At 41.0% G+C, this 22,475-nt stretch overlaps 2 protein-coding genes across 4 annotated transcripts in view; one reads left to right on the top strand and one right to left on the bottom strand.

Annotated features, from left to right (window-relative positions):
* The window catches only part of SPIRE1 (spire type actin nucleation factor 1), a 203,433-nt gene extending 202,740 nt beyond the window's left edge, over window positions 1–693 (top strand). For both annotated transcript variants that reach the window (XM_082853005.1, XM_082853004.1), the window contains one exon: window positions 426–693. In XM_082853005.1, coding sequence (XP_082709131.1) covers window positions 426–684 — 259 coding nt within the window. In that variant the 3' untranslated portion in view covers window positions 685–693. The remainder of the gene's footprint in view (window positions 1–425) is intronic.
* The window catches only part of PRELID3A (PRELI domain containing 3A), a gene marked incomplete at its 5' end in the record, with an annotated part of 130,066 nt that overhangs the window by 77,527 nt on the left and 30,064 nt on the right, over window positions 1–22,475 (bottom strand). The window contains one exon of one of the 2 annotated variants that reach the window (XM_082853014.1): window positions 4,107–4,170. In XM_082853014.1, coding sequence (XP_082709140.1) covers window positions 4,153–4,170 — 18 coding nt within the window. In that variant the 3' untranslated portion in view covers window positions 4,107–4,152. Of the gene's footprint in view, window positions 1–4,039; window positions 4,171–22,475 lie in introns of those variants that run through there. The other variant, XM_082853013.1, reaches the window with a different exon arrangement.

Raw genomic sequence — 22,475 nt, 5'->3', positions numbered from 1 at the left:
TTGCAGTGCACAGGCTTCTCATTGCGGTGGCTTCTCGTTGCGGAGCACAGGCTCTAGGCACGCAGGCTTCAGTAGTTGCAGCACACGGGTCAGTTGTCATGGCACATGGGCTTCAGTAGTTGTGGCGCACGGGCTTAGTTGCTCCGCGGCATGTGGGATCTTCCCGTACCAGGAATCGAACCCGTGTCCCCTGCATTGGCAGGTGGATTCTTAACCACTGCGCCACCAGAGAAGTCCCCAAAAATATTTGGAAAGTTGTCGCCAATTATAACTTCTTCTTTGGACAACACTGACGTGACTAAATCACCCACCCATTCCATCATGTTTTGCCAACAGATTTACTTTTTTTGCACATATTTTCTTAGTATTGCAGTAGAACTATAAGTAACAATAATGGATGTCGTAAATGTTTTGTTTTTTTCCAGATTGTCCTCAAAATCCAAGTCTGTGGACAAATCAGATGAAGAACTCCAATTTCCCAAAGAGTTGATGGAGGACTGGAGCACCATGGAGGTGTGTGTAGACTGCAAAAAGTTCATTTCAGAAATCATCAACTCAAGCCGGCATAGCCTGGTGCTGGCCAACAAAAGAGCCAGATTGAAAAGGAAAACGCAGTCTTTCTACGTGTCCTCGGCAGGCCCTTCGGAGTACTGCCCTTCAGAGAGGACCATCAGTGAGGTCTGAGCCCCGTGCATTTGTGTGCAGAGTCGCATTCGTGAGAGAACACTGAGCGGGGCTGTCTTCTCGCCGCAGTTAACTGGTTCGGGTTTGCATGAGATCAGGGTTTTGCTGCATCACACTGTTCCACAGACTGAACACTGTGTTCATATCAGCCAGTCCCTTGTCTGCACTGAGAGAGGACAGTAGTTTGAAACTTGCTTCTGTGTGTGTGGTGATTTGGAGGCCAGAAACTTTTTCCTTAGTTCAGTTCTTTACTGTCCCTCAAATACTTTTCTGACTGAGGCAGAAAGCTTCTGGTGTGAGAAATCGGTCTAACACAGGCGTCAAAGTCAGCACAGTCTAAGAAGTAAGTCATATTGGCATTTCCACCCGACAGTGTTCCTGCCTGATGCACACAGATCCCTGGAGGCTGGGCCAGGCTGTTACCATCTCACAGCACAGAACCTACAAGGATTTGCTCATGCTCTCAAACTGGTTTTAAATTATTGTTGCTCTGAGATAAAGACTCGGGAGGGACTTTACTCTGCGCTCCAGTACAAAGCATCTGAATAAGCTGTACGCTCAAGTGGGCGCCCATGTCCCCCACACTGTGTCTGTGCCCGGGCAGTGGGGCAGTGTCTCTTGAGGCAGGTGCAGGGCTTTCCTTATCTTGAATGTATTATGGTTACTAGTGGTTTTATATTGGAGGTCTAAGATTTAAAGTTTTGTGGCATTTGGGGACAAGGGCAGGCTAGAAGTTTGTCCAAAAGTTGAGTATTTTGGCCAATAGGAGAAGGGCTGTGAGTGCGTCGGCCACGCCGCAGGGAACGAGCTGGAGCGCTCACATTTCCAACCGCGGTTTTCATAACTTTAGTCTCGCCATCACGACTAAATTAAGCCACAATTTGGTATCTGAGGTCTCAAACTGAAATTTATTTTTATAAATGAATTTTAAAAGCAAAAACATGGTCTAGTTCATTTAAAATTAACCTGCTGATAGGCTTTGTGGATGCTTTTTGCACACATTCTCCTTGTAAGTGACTTGAGTAGGACGGGTTTTGATGAAGCCAGGTTGAGGCGGCACTATACACTGTCATTTCTCGACTTGTGTGGCCCATTCCGTGGCCATCTTTATGATTTTGGTTCACTTGGCAGACCAGCCAGTCAAGTTGCCAGTCATGTTTGGAAACTCGGTTAATGCACATGCACAGCAGTTTCCTGAACACTCTCTAGAACACACCTGTAGTCAGCACCGCTCACCAAAAGGCAGGGCAGTCACACTTCTCACCACCTCACAATACAGGAATATTTCTATAGCGAATTAACAGTAATACCTCAGAACTGCCCTGGTAGTGGTTTTACGTGACTGAAATTTATAAATTAGTAAATGGCTTAAAATTACTTACACTTACAAAATAAACTTTACCAATTGACTGAAGTAATGCATGTTAACAGTTTGTCTGTATTTGCATGTAAAAGTGGGCCACCAGAGAACCCTTACTGATTATGGAAACGTTTAAAGTTTTAAAGACTCTCACGTAAGAGCTTTAAACATTATATTGAGTGAACCTCATTTATAAAATTTTGGTGTGGGCTTCCCTGGTGGCGCAGTGGTTGAGTCCGCCTGCCGATGCAGGGGACACGGGTTCATGCCCCGGTCCGGGAAGATCCCACATGCCACGGAGTGGCTGGGCCCGTGAGCCATGGCCGCTGAACCTGCGCGTCCAGAGCCTGTGCTCCGCAGCGGGAGAGGCCATGGCAGTGAGAGGCCCGCGTACCGCAAAAAAAAAAAAAAAAAAAAAAATTTTGGTGTGAGCAGCTTCTAAACAACCACCCACCAGGAAGGGTGCAAGGGAGATGGGGTGGTGTTTGTATCCATGCACAGACCAGACCTAGGAGAGTGTGCTTTTTAAAATAATGACTTGGGCTTCCCTGGTGGCACAGTGGTTGAGAGTCCGCCTGCCGATGTAGGGGACACAGGTTCGTGCCCCGGTCCGGGAAGATCCCACATGCCGCGGAGCAGCTGGGCCCATGAGCCATGGCCGCGGAGCCTGCGCGTCTGGAGCCTGTGCTCCGCAACGGGAGAGGCCACAACAGTGAGAGGCCCGCGTACCGCAAAAAAAATAAAATAAAAATAAAATAACTAGTTTTTTACAGGTGTTATTAAAACACAAGAAACTAAACCCCCTAAATGAGAATCCCGTCCACATTCACAAGGCACATAAAATCTAGCACATCTAGTCTTTGACTTCACTTCTCCAGGTTTGTGACACTGTGCAGGTTGTCTGGGCATTGTGGGCACCTCTTAGCAGAGCGTCCACAGCACTGTCCACAGCACTAACAGGCTTTGCCAAGTGTATTGAAGAGGTCAAGTGGGTGGTAGGTCTCCGTGGGACAGTTTGCAGAAAGTACAGTAGAAAAGGGTACATGGCACAGCTAATATTGTAGAAATCAAATCAGCATCACTATCTGGTGCCAAAACAAATTCTTGCATTTACTCCCTCCCTCATCCATGGCATGTATCCCCAGCACCTCAACCAAATCGGGTAACTTCCAGAGGGTCATTCACTGCCAGCCTGTGGGGCGTGGTTTCAGTCCTCAGCCTCCTTTGACCTGAGGCCTAGCTTCCTCCCTCCCTTCCTACTGGGATAACACACCTTCCCAGGCCTCCTCTTTGTCCTGGTTGTTGGCACTTACTTCTGGTCTGACAACAACAGCATCATTGGCTGGCTGGTCTCCTGGAGCCTGATGTATCCCAGTGGGGGGCTTCACTTTCACCCTCTCCCTCCAGGCTCACACCCTCCCTTGCATCCCCTGCCTCATGAGCTCACCCTTCTCACAGCTGAACTTTCTGTCAGTTTAGGATAGATAAGAAAGCTTGTAAATACTGTAATATAGTAATTAATATTTGAAAGGCGTTCATTCAGTGGACAATGAGAATTAACTCTCCCAAGGCAAGTAAAAGTTAAATCAAGTAATTGATTTGTACATCGACTTAACAGTCTTACTAGATTTCAAGTCTTAGGCCTTTCAAATTAAACCAGAAAGTTGTTATGTAGGAGTTTTTAAAATGATCTTACATTTGATGAGATCCCATGAACTCATAAACTCATGTCATGTGATTAGCACCGTGAGCTCATACCATGAATTTTTTAAGGCTTTTATTTTTCTAACTGTATTAATAAATGTTGGACTGATTTTAGGTGTCACATAGGAGACATGAAAGTTTTAAATTATGTTGCTGTTTGCTAAAGCAAAATAGCAGACAATTTTGTACATGCAAAACTGCTGAAGGGCCGTGGGGAAATGTGTACACGTTGACCTGGCTTCCTGTGTGTAAAAGTCAAGGTACTGCTGGCATTCAGTGTGACATGACAGTACTAAACGTTTTCCATTAAAGTCTTTTAAAATTTATCGAGGGGAAAATAAATGACTTTACATCATACCTTCTTTGTGGAGTTCCTGTTGTAAAATGATGATGTCTTTTGGTAACTAGCTGTTGGAAACCACCTAGGTTGGGAAGACAAGATATATTTATATGACATCAGCAGTTTATGATCAGCTTGAGAAATACAATCTACAAGGACCACACTGGAAAAATAAATGAATATGAGCAGTCACCGTAACTCTGCTGTGTCACCGAGCAGCCTGCCTCCTTTTTCAGCTCAGCAGGGTAGGAAACTAAAATCTATAAATAGTATATATAACAATTATTATATAAGAAGTCACATCTATGGCGACAAATTATGTATAGAAAGATAAAGCTTTTATTTTTTTTCCTAAATCGAATTCCTCAAGGTATATATTCTTAAAATGTCCAATGAAGAAAATTTCTTGCTGTAGCTCTTAAAGGGTCGAGAAAAAATGAGGAAGATTAAACCCAGAATGAATTTAGGAAAGTTCTTTTGTCTTTATGTTAACTAAATATAGAGCATCATTAGCCCTTTACGTACCAAACATTACATGATATTGAGTGTGATATTAATTCATTACTTATTTGCCAGATATATTTTAGGCTCTTCTTCCGCTAAAGTTTCTCTGTGACATGTGTGTAACAAGATGTCAGCTCATAATTCTAATGTTCACTGACTTTCTGAATCCGGGTCACAGCCCTTGCCTTGTGCCTCCTGAATTCCAGAGACACAGAGAGGTCGGGTACCAGGAAGGGAAGCTCTGGGTAACCCTTATTTAACTGCAACTTTCTTTTTCCTTCTCAGCTCCTGTTGAGAAGTTGTATAGTTGCAAATCATCAGAGTCTAGAATTTCATAAGGAGAACTCTTCTAGGTAAGGGCTTGATTGTGCATTGATGTGTTTCAAGACTCCAGTTACACACATACATACACATACATTCATCAGAATGCGCCTTCTTCCTGCATGTCAGCCTAAGGCCCACGTCTAGAAACATCTCCCTTTGCTCATCCAAAAAAATTTAAGAGCTAAGAACCTACTTAATATAAAATTCTGCTTGCACTAATTAAATGTTCAGGTGCAGTTACCTGGCAGACTGAATTCACAATGCTGTTCTGGCTCGTTCCATTAAAATGTGTATGATGTATATATTTATCTATTTAGAATAGATTTTACTGTGTGGAACATTCTACAGCTCTGTTTCTGCTGTTGAATTGTGATGCTGGTGGCAAAATCTGAGCCACTTCCTTACCATCGAAGTAGTGGAAGTAAAAGGGCTTCAGAACTGACAGGACACAGTTCTCTAAAAGTGGGCTCTTGAAAACTGGGGCATTAATTAAAGTTCACTTATGTCCCTGGGGCTTAAAAGCTGAGGGATCACCTGGATGTTCCACTCACCCAGGGGGCCAGACGCTGGCTCCTGTACTAGGAGTGAGTGCTCTCAGAGCAGCTCCAACGAACGTGACTGTCTATGAATTTAAGAAAAGGCAGAACTTCCTTCCCTCAGGAGTGGCTAGAAAGAAGGGGCAGCCTCACTAGAAGTTTGCCCTTCTGTATAATTCTTTGCTTTGATGTTCCCATGTAACTGCAGGAATCATCTGTTGGTCCCTGGCCTACCTCCCCCAGTAGTTCCTTTCCCTAGGGTAACACAGCAGAAAATGTCACACCCCAAACTTTTCCGGGAGCAACAGTGTTTGGGAGAGTGGAAATGCCAAAGAGAAATTGAGGATTTCTGGAGAGCTAACCTGAATATCAAATTCCTAAGCAAACATGGTGTAAAAGCTGCAGGAAATCACTTGGGAGAAAGAGAAGGAACAGCAAGATTCTGCACAGGTAAACCTCAGCAGTGTAGCTCCTGCAGCAAGGGAGCCTAAGGTGTAAACAGAAAACAGAATAACTTCTCATTTAAAGGGAAAAAACTTTGATCTTAGACACCCCAAAGACAGAAGAAGCCTGAGAGTTCAGCTGTCCACCAAGGAAGGGAAGATGACTTGGGTCATCCTACCACAATCTCAAGGTCATTTAAGGAGTCAGATTCACAGACTGTGAGCTTGGACTGAGCACTGTGGGTGTAATTGGCTGGACACCCCCACTTCTGCGCGGCTCCTGTGGTGGCCTAAGGCCCTCCTCCTGGTGCAGCCGGTGGTGGGCACACCTCCTTCATGGTAGGAACTGGAGCTGACTCTGCTCCACAATGGTATTCACTTGCAAAAAGAGCTTTATGATAACTGGAAAAAAAACACAAACTAGTCTGTAATTAGTGAAGCAGAACCTTCCAGCAGTACGTGGTCTCAAGTATCTGAAATGGTTCTAACTAAACTGCTCCAGCATGGCAGCAAAACAGCTATCAGACATTGGGAAAGCACCTTAACATTTCTGGATTTCTGTTTCTTCAATTTTAAAGTGAGGGTGTTGGATGAGGTGGTCTCTGAGGTCACTTTTAACCAGGAAAGACACAACGCACAGGGTCAAAGAACCAGTACTGCACAAACACTGAACAGTGAGTAACCGAGAGCATGACCCACTGTAGTGAGAAACTCAGAGAGATCTCTGTGCATCCACGCCAGCACTTTTACTGAAGCCAAGTGTTATTAAACAATATTTCTCTGTATTGATGACGAACCTGATTATATTACATGAATGCAAGAAACAGTATATGCTGCATTTATTTGAAACTTGGGGAGGCAAAGGCAAGTTCAGTTTTACTATTTGCCGTAAAGAACCTGAGTCCATCTCCCAAAATTAAAAAACAAAACAAAACAAAACAGAAAGATGAGTTGACATATTAACAACAGACAAAAAAAACCCAAACACACACCTCTGCACCCGCCACTTTGTGTTGGCACCATCCGGTTACTGGTGGTTCATCTCCCAGCCCTGCACGATGGAAAGACATGGTCTGTCTTGGCAGGTCTCCGTTCCTACAGTGTGACGTGTGCTCTTGTCAAGACGTAAAGGGAAGCAAGTAGCTGGAGGGATGACTACATGTAACAGACTTTTAATTGTGTTAAGTGGAAACAAAAGTACAGACAACTCTTGCTGTCCAGCTTGATCAAAGAAATAGTTACCACAGCTACAGGGGTCCCCAGTCTACACACCTCCCGTGTGTGGTAATGGGACCCCCAGCCAAGAAGCTTGTCTCTTTGGCCCTCGCAGTTCTCAGCCCTGATGAAACACGTCGAGGGCCAGGCAGATGCTTATGCTCTGCCAAGTTCCATCACTGAACAGGTCCAATAGCTGGGATGGAGCCCTTGTGTCATTCACGCAGTCGTTTACTCTCTGGTTCTGTCTCACAGCTCTACAGACCGGGCTTCCTCCCCGGCCAGGGGCTGCTTCTAATAGCTTCTCGACTGCCATGTCTCTGCAGTGCTTCCTGCCCTTCCTACTCCTCCTGCATCTTCTTTTTCTCCACTGCAGTCAGCATCTATTACATTGTTTCCATGAAGACACGGATATTTGTCAGATTTCTTTACCACCACATCCCTAGATTTGGAAAACTATCTGGCATGCAACAACAGGTGCTCAATAAATGTTTGTGGAGTCAATGAATGAGCAGGTTCAATATGGAAATGAGAAAAAGTCAGCAATACAAAGATGGAACCATCAACGTCTTCAAAACAGCTGACACAGTGTGTAGTCTGTGCTCTTTAACACGTAAGGGCCACGTACAGCCCTGTGTTTTTCCTTTAAGGCAGGAGTACAATCCTAAGTCAACAAATCACTGCAGGCCTAACGTGGGCAATTAGAATAGGGAGGCTTGAGTCAGCAGCTCATGCATCTGTTGGTTACCTGCAGCTCGCAGAAACCCTACTTGCCAGTCTGGGTTTCCGACCCCACTCTTGTAAATGCCACTCATCACAGTTCCTCTCCAGGCACTCTTCCACTTCCAGAGCCCCTGGGTGGAGCCACCATGTACAGCCCAGCCTCCTGACCCAGGTTTTTTCCATTAACAAATTGATGGGCAGATGTTAAAGACCCATAATCGAAGCCACTACATAAATGCAAAGCATATGTTTATCAGCACTGAGCTCGTACTCATTACCTTTTTACTACTTGCCCCTCTCATAGTATGGTAGTAATCATAATACTTTGATTAAAATTTATGTGCCAACTGGGCTGAAATAAAATATATTAAATGATTTCAAATTTGTCATATTAAAATAATTTGGCCAAGAAAAGAAAATAAGGGAAGATAAAAGGTAAGCTTTATGGGCTTCCCTGGTGGCGCAGTGGTTGAGAGTCCGCCTGCCGACGTAGGGAACACGGGTTCGTGCCCCGGTCCGGGAGGATCCCACATGCCGCGGAGCGGCTGGGCCCGTGAGCCGTGGCCGCTGAGCCTGCGCGTCCGGAGCCTATGCTTCGCAACGGGAGAGGCCACAACAGTGAGAGGCCCGCGTACCACACACACACACACAAAAAGGTAAGCTTTATGAGATTAGATATTTTGTGCTGTTACTATTAATAACTTTTAAAATATTTTGCTGATTTTTAGTAGCTAATGATAGCTACCAATAATTGAGCACGTTACAGAACTACTGAACCAAACGTGATTTCACTCGCCTGACACAGCAAAGCTAATCTACTGACACTGGGTTGTGAAGGGAAGTGCGGCAGTTAGTGCAGGGCACCCAACATAGGGCCAGGCAAGGAGAATGGGCAGCTCATGATCAAAAGACCCGAACTCTCTGATGGCTTTCAGGTAAGCATTTTTAAAAGCAAGGTGAGGGAGAGGGTCAGGGTGCCTAATCAACTTGTGGACGTTTGTTTGATTGGTGGGTGGTGAGGTAACAGGGTGGTATTTCAGGAGTCAACACCATCAACCTTCTGGTTCCGACCACTCTGGGGGGTCTGTGTGCCGATGGTCAGCATGTAGTTAACTTCTCCACCTGGTGGGGGATTTAGTATCTGCAAAACAACTCAGGATATGACTCAGGATATTTTCTATTGCCCTTGAGGAAGAACTAAAGGTCCTTGACTTTGTTTTATGGCTAAACTATTGTTTTGACTTGCTTAACTGTTTTACTTTGTTTCTGCATTTTCTCACTTCTCTGATTAAATCTGTTTGGAAATTGGGGAAGGCCTAGGAGGCTAAAACTTTTCTACAAACAAGAGGCAGGGGACACAGGAGGGTGGGATCTGTCACAAGGAAGGCCCCACAGGGTCCTGCCCGGTTTCAGTCCCCCCTTTTCTTTGATATTCCTCAATCCTGAGGGGAACAGGGATGATGAGTGCTCTGGCTACTAACTGCTGAATGGGGGCAAAGCCAAATTTTCAGGATAAGAGGAGATAAAGTCATTGACTTCATTATTTTTTAAAGTTAAGGTATAATTGATTTACAGTGTTTCAGGTGTACAACAAAGTAATTCAGTTATACATGGGTGTGTGTATACACACACACACGTATTCTTTTTCAGATTCTTTTCCCTTATAGTTTATTACAATATACTGAGTATAGTTCTCTGTGCTATACAGTTGGTTATCTGTTTTATATATAGTAATGTGTATATGTTAATCCCCAAATCCTAATTTATCCCTCACCCCCATTCCCCTTTGGTAACTGTAAGTTTGTTTTCTATGTCTGTGGGTCTATTTCTGTTTGTATATAAGTTCATTTGTATCATTTTTTCCACATATAAGTGATGCATGATATTTGTCTTTCTCTGACTTCACTTAGTATGATAATCTTTAGGTCCATCCTTGTTGTTGCAGATGGCATTATTTCACTCTTTTTTATGGCTGAGTAATATTCCAATGTATGTACGTACCACAGCTTCTTTATTCATCCATCCATTGATGGACATTTAGGTTGCTTCCATGTCTTGGCTACTGTAAATAGTTCTGCTATGAACACTGGGGTGCATGTATCTCTTTGAATTAGAGTTTTTATCTTTTCCAGATATATGCCCAGGAATGGGATTGTTGGATCATATGGTAACTGTTTTTAGTTTTTTAAGGAACCTCCATACTGTTCTCTGTAGTGGCTGCACCAATTTACATTCCTGCCAAAACAGTGTAAGAGGGTTCCCTTTCTCCCACAACCTCTCCAGCATTTATTATTTGTAGATTTTTTGATGATGGCCATTCTGACCGGTGTGAGGTGATACCTCATTGTAGTTTTGATTTACATTTCTCTAATAATTAGTGATGTTGAGCATCTTTTCACGTGCCTGTTGGCCATCTGTATGTCTTCTTTGGAGAAATGTCTATTTAGATCTTCTGCCCATTTTTTTAAAATAAATTTATTTATTTTATTTATTTATTTTTGGCTCTGTTGGTCTTTGTTGCTGTGCGCAGGCTTTCTCTGGTTGCGGCGAGTGGGGGCTACTCTCCGTTGTGGTGAGCGGGCTTCTCACTGTGGTGGCCTCTCCTGTTGCGGAGCATGGGCTCCAGGCACGCAGGCTTCAGCAGTTGTGGCACCCGGGCCCAGCAGTTGTGGCTCACAGGCTCTAGAGCGCAGGCTCAGCAGTTGTGTTCTGCCCATTTTTTTATTGGGTTGTTTGGGTTTTTTTGTTATTGAATTGTATGAGCTATTTGTATATTTTGGAAATCAATCCCTTGTCAGTTGCATCATTTGCAAAATTTTCTCCCATTCCATAGGTTGTCTGTTCGTTTTGTTTATGGTTTCCTTTGCTGTGCAAAAGCTTTTAAGTTTAATTAGTTTATTTATTTCTGCTTTTGTTTCCATTACTCCAGGAAACGGATCCAAAAAAATATTGCTGTGATTTATGTCAAAGAGCATTCTGCCTATGTTTTCCTCTAGTAGTTTTATAGTGTCTAGTCTTACATTTAGGTCTTTAATCCATTTTGAGTTTATTTTTGTATATGGTGTTAGAGAATGTTCTAATTTCATTCTTTTAGCTGTAACTGTCCAGTTTTCCCAGCATCACTTATTGAAAAGACTGTCTTTTCTCTATTGTATATTCTTGCCTCCTTTGTCATAGATTAATTGACCATAAGTTCATGGGTTTATTTCTGGGCTATCTATCCTGTTCCATTGATCTATGTGTCTGTTTCTGTGCCAGTACCATACTGTTTTGATGACTGTAGCTTTGTAGTATAGTCTGAAGTCAGGAAGCATGATTGCTCTAGCTCCATTCTTTCCCAAGATTGTTCTGGCTATTCAGGGTCTTTTCTGTTTCCATACAAATTAAAAAAAAAATTTGTTCTAATAAAAAAAATTTTTTTGTTCTAATCCTGTGAAAAATGCCATTGGTAATTTGATAGGGATTTCACTGAATCTGTAGATTACTTTGGGTAGTACAGTCATTTTAACAATATTGAGTCTTCCAATCCAAGAACACACCAAATCTTTCCATCTGTGTAGTCTTCAATTTCTTTCATCAGTGTCCTATAGTTTTCTGAGTACAGTCTTTTGCCTCCTTAGGTAGGTTTATACCTAAGTATTTTATTCTTTTTGATGCAATGGTACATAGGATTGTTTCCTTAATTTCTCTTTCTGATAGTTCATTGTTAATCTATAGAAATGCAACAGATTTCTGTGTATTAATTTTGTACCCTGCAACTTTACCACATTCATTGATGAGCTCTAGTTTTCAGGTGGCATCTTTAGGATTTTCTATGTATAGTATGTCATCTGCAAACAGTGACAGTTTTACCGCTTCCCTTCCAGTTTGGATCCCTTTTATTTCATTTTCTTCTCTGATTGCCATGGCTAGGACTTCCAAAACTATGTTGAATAAAAGTGGCAAGTGTGGTCATCCTTGTCTTGTTCCTTATCTTATAGGGAATGGTTTTAGCTTTTCACTGTTAAGTATGATATTAGCTGTTGTGTATGAGTTTGTCATATATGGCGTTTATTATGTTGAGGTTTGTTCTCTCTATGCCCACTTTCTGAAGAGTTTATAAGTGGATGTTGAATTTTATCAAAAGCTTTTTCTGCATCTACTGAGATGATCAAATGTTTTTTATTCTTCAGTTTGTTAATATGTTATATTGCATTGGTTGATTCATGGACGTTGAGAAATACTTGCATCCCTGGGATAAATCCCACTTGACCATGGTGTATGATCCTTTTAATGTATTGTTGGAGGCAGTTCACTAGTATTTTGTTGAGTTTTACATCTATGTTCATCAGTGATAATGGCCTGTAATTTTCTTTTTTTGAGTGTGATATCTTTGTCTGGTTTTGGCATCAGGGTGATTGTGGCCTCACAGAATGAGTTTGGAAGTGTTCCTTCCTCTGCAATTTTTCTGAATAGTTTCAGAAGGATGGGTGTTAACTCTTCGCTAATTCACCTGTGAAGAAGCCATCTGGTCCTGGACTTTTGGGGGAGTTTTTAAATTACTTATTCAATTTTAGTATTGGTAATTGGTCTGTTCATATTCTAATTCTTCCTTGTTCAGTCTTGGGAGATTGTACCTTTCTAAGAATTTGTCCATTTCTTCTAGGTTGTCCATTTTATTGGCATATAGTTGCTTGTAGTAGTCTCTTATGATCCTTTGTATTTCTATGGTATTGGTTGTAACTTCTTTTTCATTTGTGGTTTTATTAATTTGGGCCCTTTTTCTTGATGAGTCTGGTTAAAGGTTTATCAATTTTATTTATCTTTTCAAAGAACCAGCTTTTGGTTTCATTGATCTTTTCTGTTGTTTTTTGTTTTTTTGTTTTAGTCTCTATTTCATTTATTTCTGCTCTGATCTTTATGATTTCTTTCCTTTTACTAACTTTGGGTTTTGTTTGTTCTTCTTTCTCTAGTTGCTTTAGGTGTAAAATTAGGCTGTTTGAGACTTTACTTGTTTCCTGAGGTAAGCTTGTATCTTTATAACCTTCCTTCTTAGAACTGCTTTTGCTGTGTCCTATAGGTTTTTGGGTCACTGTGTTTTCATTTTCATTTGTCTCTGGGTATTTTTTAACTTCCTCTTTGATTTCTTCAGTGAGCCACTGGTTGTTTAGTGGCATGTTGTTTAGCTTCCACCTGTTTGGGTTTCTTGCTGGTTTTGTGTTTTTTTTTTTTTTGTAGTTCATTTCTAGTCTCATAGTGTTGTGGTTGGAAAAGATGCTTGTGTGATTTCAATTATCTTAAATATACCAAGGCTTGTTTTGTGACCTAGCATGTGATCTATCCTGGAGAATGTTCCATGTGCAGTTGGAAAAAATGTGTATTCTGCTGCTTTTGGATGGAATGCTCTATCAATATCAATCAAGTCAAGTTGGTCTAATGTGTTATTTAAGGCCTGTGTTTTCTTATTGATTTTCTGTCTGGATGAGTTGGCCGTTGATGTAAGTGGGGTATTATGATCCCCCACTACTATTGTGTTACTGACACTTTCTCCTTTTATGTCTGTTAATATTTGCCTTATATATTGAGGTGCTCCTATTTTGGTTGCCTATATGTTTACAATTGTTATATTTTCTTACGTAGCATCCCTCTTTGTCTCTTGTAACAGTCTTCAACTTAAAGCCTATTTTGTCTGATGTAAGTATTGTTACTCTCGCTTTCTTTTGATTTCCATTTGCGTGGAACACTTTTTTCCATCCCCTCATTTTCAGTCTGTATGAATTTCTAGATCTGAAGTGAGTCTCTTGTAGGTAGCACATATATGGGTCTTGTTTTTGTATCCATTTAGCCAGTCTGTGTCTCTTGGTTGGAGGATTTAGTCCATTTACATTCAATGTAGTTATCAGTACATATGTTCTTACTGCCATTGTTTTTGTTTGTTTGTTTTTGTTTGTGCAGCATGTGGGATCTTAGTTCCTCGGCCAGGGATTGAACCCACGTCCCCTGAGTTAGAAGCACATAGTCTTAACCACTGGACCACCAGGGAAGTCCCATTAATTATTTTGGATTTGTTTTTGTAGGTCTTTTTTTTTCCTCTTTCTTTCCTTTGTTCTGTTGTGATTTGATGACTATCTTTAGTATTATGTCTGGATTCCTTTTTCTGTGTGTTTATCTATTACAGATTTTTGGCTTGTGGTTACCATGAGGTTTTGGTATAGCAGTATTTATATGTACATGATTATCTTAAGTTGCTGATCTCTTAATTTCCAATGCATTTTAAATACCCTGCATTTGTACTCCTCCCCTCACAATTACTGTTTTTGATATCATATTTTACATCTAATTGTTTTTGTTATCCCTTAACTGCTTATTGTGGATACGGATAATTTTACTACTTTTGTCTTTTAACCTCCCTTCTAGCTTTGTGTGTGGATGATTTCCTACCTTTACTGTATGTTTGTCTTTACTGGTGAGCTTTTTCATTCTGCAACTTACTTGTTTCTAGCTGTGGCCTTTTATTTTTCACCTAGAGAACTTCCTTTAACATTTGTTGTAAAACTGGTGTGGCGGTGCTGAATTCTTTTAGCTTTTGCTTGTCTGTAAAATTTTTGATTTCTCCATCAAATATGAATGAGAGCCTTGCTGGGTAGAGTATTCTTGGTTGTAGGTTTTTCCCTTTCATCACTTGAAATATATTGTGCCAGTCCCTTCTGGCCTGCAGAGTTTCTGCTGAAAAGTCAGCTGATAGCCTTATGGGAGCTGCTTTGTGTGTTATTTGCTGCTTTTCATATTCTATCTTTTATAAATTTTGTCATTTTGACTACCATGTGTCTTGGTGTGTTCCTCTTTCCTGATCTTGGGTAACTCTTTCCTTTCCCAGGTTAGGGAGGTTTTCAGCTATTATCTCTTCATGTATTTCCTCAGGCCCTTTCTCCCTCTATTCTCCTTCTGGGACCCCTACTAGTGCACTTGATATTGTCCCAGAGGTCTCAAATTGTCCCCATTTCTTTTCATTTTTACTTTTTTGTGTTCAGTGGCAGTGATTTCTGCTACTCTGTCTTCTAGCTCATTGATACGTTCTTCTGAATCATTTAGTCTACTATTGATTCCTTCTCGTGTATTTTTCATTTCAGTTACTGTATTCTTCATCTCTGGTTGTTCTGTTTTCTAATTCTTTGTGAAAAACTTCTAACTTCTCGCTCTGTGCATCCATTCCCCTCCAGAGTTCTTTTGATCATCTCTACTCTGAACTCTTTCTCGGGTAGATTACCTATCTCCACTTCACTTAGTTCTTCTTCTGGGGTTTTATCTTTTTCCTTCATCTGGAACATAATCTTCTGCTGCATCATTTTGTCTAAGTTGCTATTTGTATTTTTATGTATGTGGTAGGTTGGTTACATTTCTTGACCTTGGAGAAGTGGCCTTTGGTAGGTGTCCCAGCACTGGCACCTGCAGGCTGTTTGGTGGGGCCAGGTCTTGGCACTAATGATCCAAGATGTCAGCCACCAGCCTCAGTAGTGTTCACACAGCTGAAAGTTCCCCACTATGTCTGCCCCCAGTGTCTGTCTCCAGGGTGAGCTGCAGCCACCGCCCACCTTTCCAGGAGACTCTTCAAGACTTGCAGGTAGGTCTGGCCCAGGCTCCTATCAAATTACTGCTTTCACCCTGGGTCCCAGTGTGCATGAGGTTTTGTGTGCACCCTTTAAGAGTGAAGTCTCTTATTTCCCCAGTCCTGTGGGTCTCCTCCAGTTAAGCCCTGCTGGCCTTCAAAGCCAAATGCTCTGGGGGCTCATCTTGCTGGTGCTGGACCTCCAGACTGGGGAGCCTGACGTGGGGCTCAGAACTCTCATTGCTGTAGGAGAACCTCTGCAATATAATTATTTTCCAGGTGTGTGTTGCCCACCCAAGGGAGAGGTATGGAATTTTGATTATATCATGTGTATGCCTCTCCTGGCTTGTTGGGGTTGTTTTAGAAGATCTTTTCTGGTAGGCTCCAGTCTTTTTCGTCAATGGTTGTTCTGCAGATAGTTGTGATTTTGGCGTGCTCGTCAGAGGAGGTGAGCTCAGGGTCTTTCTACTCCACTATATTGGCTGTCAAATCTTTCATTGACTTTAATTTTAAAGAATTCTCAAGTCTCAAGCTTAGCATCAATATTTTGTATTATGAAAAATATTACCTCTCTGATTGCTTTGTCTTTTTTTTTTTTTTTTCACCGCACAGCATAGCACGCAGGATCTTAATTCCCCGACCAGGGATTGAACCTGTACCCCCCTGCAGTGGAAACATGGGAGTCTTAACCACTGGACCACCAGGGAAGTCCCTGATTCCTTTGTCATAGCACCTGAACAAATATTTGAAAATTAGTACTCATATTACAGGATAATGACCAAAATGCACACCCTGGTAGTAGTCCCTGAAAGAGTCTTCCTATTCCAGATAGCAATCAGAAAACATAAGTTTTGAAGTGGGTCATTCCTCTTTACATACATTCTGTAACCAAGTAACCTTCAGAATGATTCTATTTATTTGGGTTTCACTTTTTCCGGGGTGTTTATACATAGCAGGAGCTACTGGCCATTACACATATATCTCCTTTTTTGCTAAAACAAAATTTAAAGCTATTTTATTTTCTCGTATTATTCTTGTTAAAGAATGTAATGCCTTCTGCTGGGAGGCTACGTCTTGAATTGTCTCATTTGCCATTACTATTCCTAAAGTAAGAGAAAGGTTTCACAGTTACAAGAGGAGACCTTATGACCATAAGGTGGAAGCTGCTAGCAGATAATGTTTTGAGAACAGCTGGTGGTATCCTTGATTCTGATACAATTCAGAAAATTTAAGGGATAATACAGGAACACATCTGAAACCATGTCCACAACAGACACCCAGCTCCATTTGGATGCCTGAACCATGGTTATTCTATTTTTTTAAATGCATTATTTCATTTAATGGTTAAAGTGGATGTACGATTTATGTTTAATAGGCCATAAACAGACTGTTTTGATTAGCCTAAAATTCAAGTTAAATCATGTGTATGCCAGAATGACATCCCCCTACCTCAATATGTGAGAATTTCCTCCATCATTTTCCCCTTTTGATTGCAAATCTATAGAAAGCATTGATGATCAAAATATTTTTCCCTCGATGCCAGGGTGGTAGTTGCCTGCCCTGTGATGCCCAGGGTGGTAGTTGCCTACCCTGGTTATCCTGTCCTTCAGTGCAAGGCCTACTTTTGTGTGTACACACATTTGCCTAGTTGTCCACATTGGGGGAAAACTGACAGTAAACAAGCTCAGAGCTAGATTAATGGGGAAGCATTTTATAGGCTATATATTTTATCAATTATACTGAATTGTCTCATAAACATTGTACATGTGCTTCTAACAACAGACTTAAAACAAGTAGTGATACATGTCATGATTAGTTATACTCTGTGACAACTTTACTAGAGAATTTTCTTTCCATTTTGATAGGGAGACAAACATTTGGTAAACAGTTTTATGAGGTCATTTGGGTTTCTATTATAATTCTTTAATTTCTTACCGAGTTCAGCTGTATGATCTAAAAGTTATCAGAAACCTGTACTTGTCCAAAAGTGCTTTCTATGAATCGTCTTGAAGATGAAGCATTTTTGCAAAAGCATCAGAGTGAAACAATAACTCTCCATGGATGAAAAAAGACTTAAAAAGGCACAGGGAAAGATCTGATTAAAATGCAATTGGACAAACTTAACCAAGTTGATATACAGCATTTTAAGATAATAGCTAAAATTGACTGATAACAGAGTATCAGGACATATTCAAATTTTAGGAACTTCATATAATTTCTAGAACACTTACACTAATGACATTTATCCATACAGTATAACCTAAGAATGTTCATCACCACTCATTTGCGAATGCTTCTCATGTAATTTAATATACCAAATAATTCTAATTAGTTTAATATTTCTCACTGAGATGCTTTACGGGCCCTTTGAAACATCCCAAAGTTAGCCAGAGAAAGAAAAACCTATGAAGCTTACAATATGTCATCAAAAGCAGCTCAATATTGCAGGAATACTTTATTCTCTTAACAGAGAAAATCAAACTCCAGTTTGTACCAGCCTACTTTTAGTAACAAAATTTATTTACTTAATTAAATTGAATCTAATCTTAGCCAGTGTTGACCATGAACAAAACTCTTGCCTTAAGGTTCCTTTTCCACAAACATTCTATCACTTTCTGTATCCATATTAGTTTGTCCCTTATTTTCTTTCTCATCCAGAAACAACCAGCTCTAGGATAAAATTACTCTTTTTTTCACTTAACAAAATATTTCCATTCTTTATACCTTCTCTCATTGACAACATATATACTACTTTCTTTACATATTGTAAAGCTTCCCTTACTATCTTTAGTAGTTTAATTGCATATATATTGTAATTTTTAAGTTTTAAAAACCTTATTCTCTAGCAAAAACCAAGAAGCAAGCAATTGTGAACTGTTTCTTACATCAGCATTTCCTCACTGGCACATTTAATGAAAACATTCCATAACCTTTAAAAACATACATTTTCTCATAGCATAATTTCTTTCTTTTAACATGGTCCAAGATGTTTGTCTAATAAACATATGTTTTTAGTTTTTCTCTCATAAGAAGATAGGCAAACTTAGACTTGCCTAGCAATCAATATTCCAGTATTTTATCTTAATTAAAAATGATCTAGACATTCAATGAATTCTCATAATTTACCTTAATTTAGTAAAATTCTAAAATTTCAAGTTACCAACCTCTGGAGAAATGAAAGCGTAATTATTCCTAAAGAGTTCACCTAAAAGCTTCTATCCCATTTATCTCTATTTCAGAGCTTATGAAAATATCATCATACCAAGTTAATTTTTTTGCTGACAAATTTTACAGCAGATATAATATGAACTTACTGGCTTCTATTAAATCTAGGTATGATAAAAGTATTATATTTAATATTGATGACTCTAAAGACATTTCTGTATTAATTAAACCACCAAACTGTAACTTTAATGCCAGATATTAATTTAATATTGAATATTCCCCAGATCACATGAGAGTTTCTGTTGTATTTCTGAGAATTTATATAAGCACTTAATTTCCTTTAAGCAAATTAAATAGAGCTCATTCATAGATTCATTTTTACATGAAGACAGAATCAGAGATCTCATAGCTTTATTTTAAAACTTAGTCATGAATCAGACATTATAAAACTCATTAGTTTATAAATAACAGTTGGAGTAAGTTTACTCACTTGAATTTTAAGCCTGTTTTCCCTTTTTTCCTTTCAGTTTCAGGTTCTACTGATTAACCCAAGGCTGTAGTCTCAGGCATTGTGGACTGTGTTTGCATTCCAAGGACATGATAAGAGTTATAACTTAAAGCTTTCTCCTAGGAATACTTTTGTTCTCTCAGGGTCAGAATTTTGAAAAAATATTTTATCAAGCCAGTTTTCTCTGAGTAAAAAAAGAACCAGTTTTGGAATTTTTCTCAAGTCTAAAGAATATTGTGGCCACACAGTGTTGGAAGAATCATTTTCTTTCTATCTCTTTGTAGGAGCATAACTAAAGCTCTCCCAGTTTTGCAAATTACATCCCAGGGGACTATGAGATGGAATAGAGCTCCGATTCCTCCCCCCCTCTTTTTTCTCATTTTGTGGATATTTCCAGAAACACATCAGAACCCGGCAGAGTGTTGGCTGGTGGCCTTTCAGGGTTGTAGTTCCCTAGCATGAGAATGGAAAGTTTCTTATCTGGAATTCCAGACAGGGGTGCAGATCAGCCTTGGTCTAACAGGGAGTTTTCCAATTACCACTCAGGCAGTGCTGGATGGCTGAGGGACTCCTCGACCCAGAAGGGGAAATCCAATTAAAGTGGCATTCCACTTAAAACCAGATGACCAAGTTTTACGTCTCCCCTCCACACAGCCCCCGCCAAAAGGAAAATTCTAAGCAAGGCAACCCAGTAGGGAAGAATACCATGGTGTAGTCACATAGGAAGTTCTGCCACTTACCAGAGAGGTCTCACAGACCAAACCAGATCAGGACCAGAGCCTTGTTTCCATCACCATGGAATCAAAACTGCCATGGGCCAGGAATGTCCAGTCAGTGCAAGCACTTGGGACTGCGCCTTAGAAAAAAGTGCTCAGGCAGCTGCTGGACAGGATCCATGAACTGCCAATGGCCAGGGGCCAGTGTGCCATTGGCAAGATGCCCACTTGGGATGGAAGGCCCACCTGGGTCACCAAAATTGTTTTCCAGCCAAACTTGGGTTTGCTCACCCAACATGCAGCAGAGCCAACCTACTGACACTGGGTTGTGGTGAAGGAAAGTACAGCATTTATTGCAAGGCACCCAGCATGGGGCTAAGCAAGGAGAATGGGTAGCTTGTGACCAAAAGACCCAAACTCCCTGATGTCCTTCAGGCAAGGGTTTTTAAAGGCAAGGTGAGGGAGAGGGTCATGGGTGCCATATCAGCCTGTGGACATTTGTCTGATTCGGTGGGTGATGAGGTAACAGGGTGGTATTTCAGCAGTTAACATCATCAACCTTCTGATTCTAACCGCTCTAGGGGTCTATGTGCTTGTGGTCAACATGCAGTTAACTTCTCCACCTGGTGAGGATTTAGTATCTGCAAAACAACTCAGGATATAGTTCAGGATATTACTTATAGCCCTTGCGGAGGAACTAAAGGTCCTTGAGTTCATTTAATGGCTAAATTATCATTACTTTGACTTGCTTGACTGTTTTCATTTGTTTCTGCATTTTCTCACTTCCCTGATTAAATTTGCTCTTTGGAAATTGGGGAAGGCCTAGGAGGCTAAAGCTTTTCTACAAACAAGAGGCAGGGGACATGGGAGGGTGGGGTCTGTCACCACAAAGGTCCTGCAGGGTCTTGCTTGGTTTCAAGCACTTTTCTATATCAGGTACTGTGCAAAGCACCCTCAGCCACAACTCTGATACTCAACTCTAAGCAGGTGCTATGCATACCCTCTTTGACATCTGAAAAACAGGAATAGCAAGGTGGTCATTTGCCCAAGGTCAAACCACTAGCCCAGCATCACACCTGAGGTCACCACTTCCGATGCTGTGCTCACGACCCTGCTGTGTTTCCACCTGCTTTTCCCACCAAGGGCTATGATTCTGAATCCAGTCCTCATGTCACCAAGCACCCAGTGAATGCCCAGGGCTGTGCGTGCAAAGTAAACATCTCATCTTGGCTCCTGGTCAAATACATGTGTAAATAGTTTGAAAAAATCCAAAGCAATATAAATGTCTAGGTATTTGTAGTAAGCTGTGAGCTGGTGTCAGTCAAGAACACCTTCATGGAAGTAGATTTCAAGGTGGGTTCAGAGGAGGGAGGGGACCCAATATGCCCCAAAGTGTGGTCTGATGACACCTGGATCAGAATCATCTGGGCCAATGCCTAGACCTTGGTTTTGATTCCAGTGAGAGTGGGCATAGAGGGAACTTACCTCAACATAATAAACACCATATACAACAAACCCAGAGCTAACATCATTCTCAACAGTGAAAAGCTGAAAGCATTCCCTCCAAGATCAGGAATAAGACAAGGCTGTCCACTGTCGTGACTTTTATTCAATATACTAGTGGAAGTCCTAGCCACGGCAGTCAGAGAAGAAAAAGAAATAAAAGGGATCCAAACAGGCAAAGAAGTAAAACTGTCACTGTTTGCAGATGACATGATACTATACATAGAAAATCCTAAAGATGCTACCAGAAAACTACTAGAGCTCATCAGTGAATTCAGTAAAGTTGCAGGATACAAAATTAATACACAGAAATCTCTTGCATTCCTACATACTAACAGCAAAAGATCAGAAAGAGAAATTAAGGAAATAATCCCATTTACCATCACGTCAAAAAGAATAAAATAGCAATAGGGACTTCCCTGGTGGTCCAGTGGTAAAGAATCCGCCTTACAGTGCAGGGGACTTGGGTTCCATCCCTGGTCGGGAAAATTGGATCCCACATGCCGCAGGGCAACTAAGCCCGCATGCCACAACTACTGAGCTTGCGCACCTCAACTAGAGCCTGCATGCCACAAACTACAGAGCCCACACGTTCTGGAGCCTGCGCACCACAACTAGAGAAGAGAAAACCCACATGCCACAACTAGAGAGAACCCCGTGCACCACAATGAAGAGCCCGCGTGCCACAATGAAAGATCCCGCATGCCACAACGAAGACCCAATGCAGCCAAAAATAAAAAAAAATAAATAATAGATCTTAAATATATATATATATGTAGGAGTAAACATACCTGAGAAGACAAAAGACCTTTACTCTGAAAACTATAAGATGCTGATGAAAGAAATTGAAGATCACACAAATAGATGGAAAGATATACCATGTTCTTGATTGGAAGAATCAATATTGTCAAAATGACTATACTACCCAAAGCAATCTACAGATTCAGAGCAATCCCTATCAAATTACCAATGGCGGACTTCCCTGGTAGTCCAGTGGTTAAGGCTCCACACTTCCAATGCAGGGGGCACAGATTTTATCCCTTGTCAGGGAACTAAGATCCCACATGCCGTCGGGCACAGCCAGAAAAAAAATTACCAATGGCATTTTTCACAGAACTAGAACAAAAAATTTTTAAATTTGTATGGAAACACAAAAGACCCCGAA

This window comes from Leucopleurus acutus, assembly GCF_964270905.1.
Source record: "Leucopleurus acutus genome assembly, chromosome: 13".
Lineage (NCBI taxonomy): Eukaryota > Metazoa > Chordata > Mammalia > Artiodactyla > Delphinidae > Leucopleurus > Leucopleurus acutus.
Note: the sequence above shows the minus strand (reverse complement) of the source record. Positions and strands in the feature narration are given on the sequence as shown.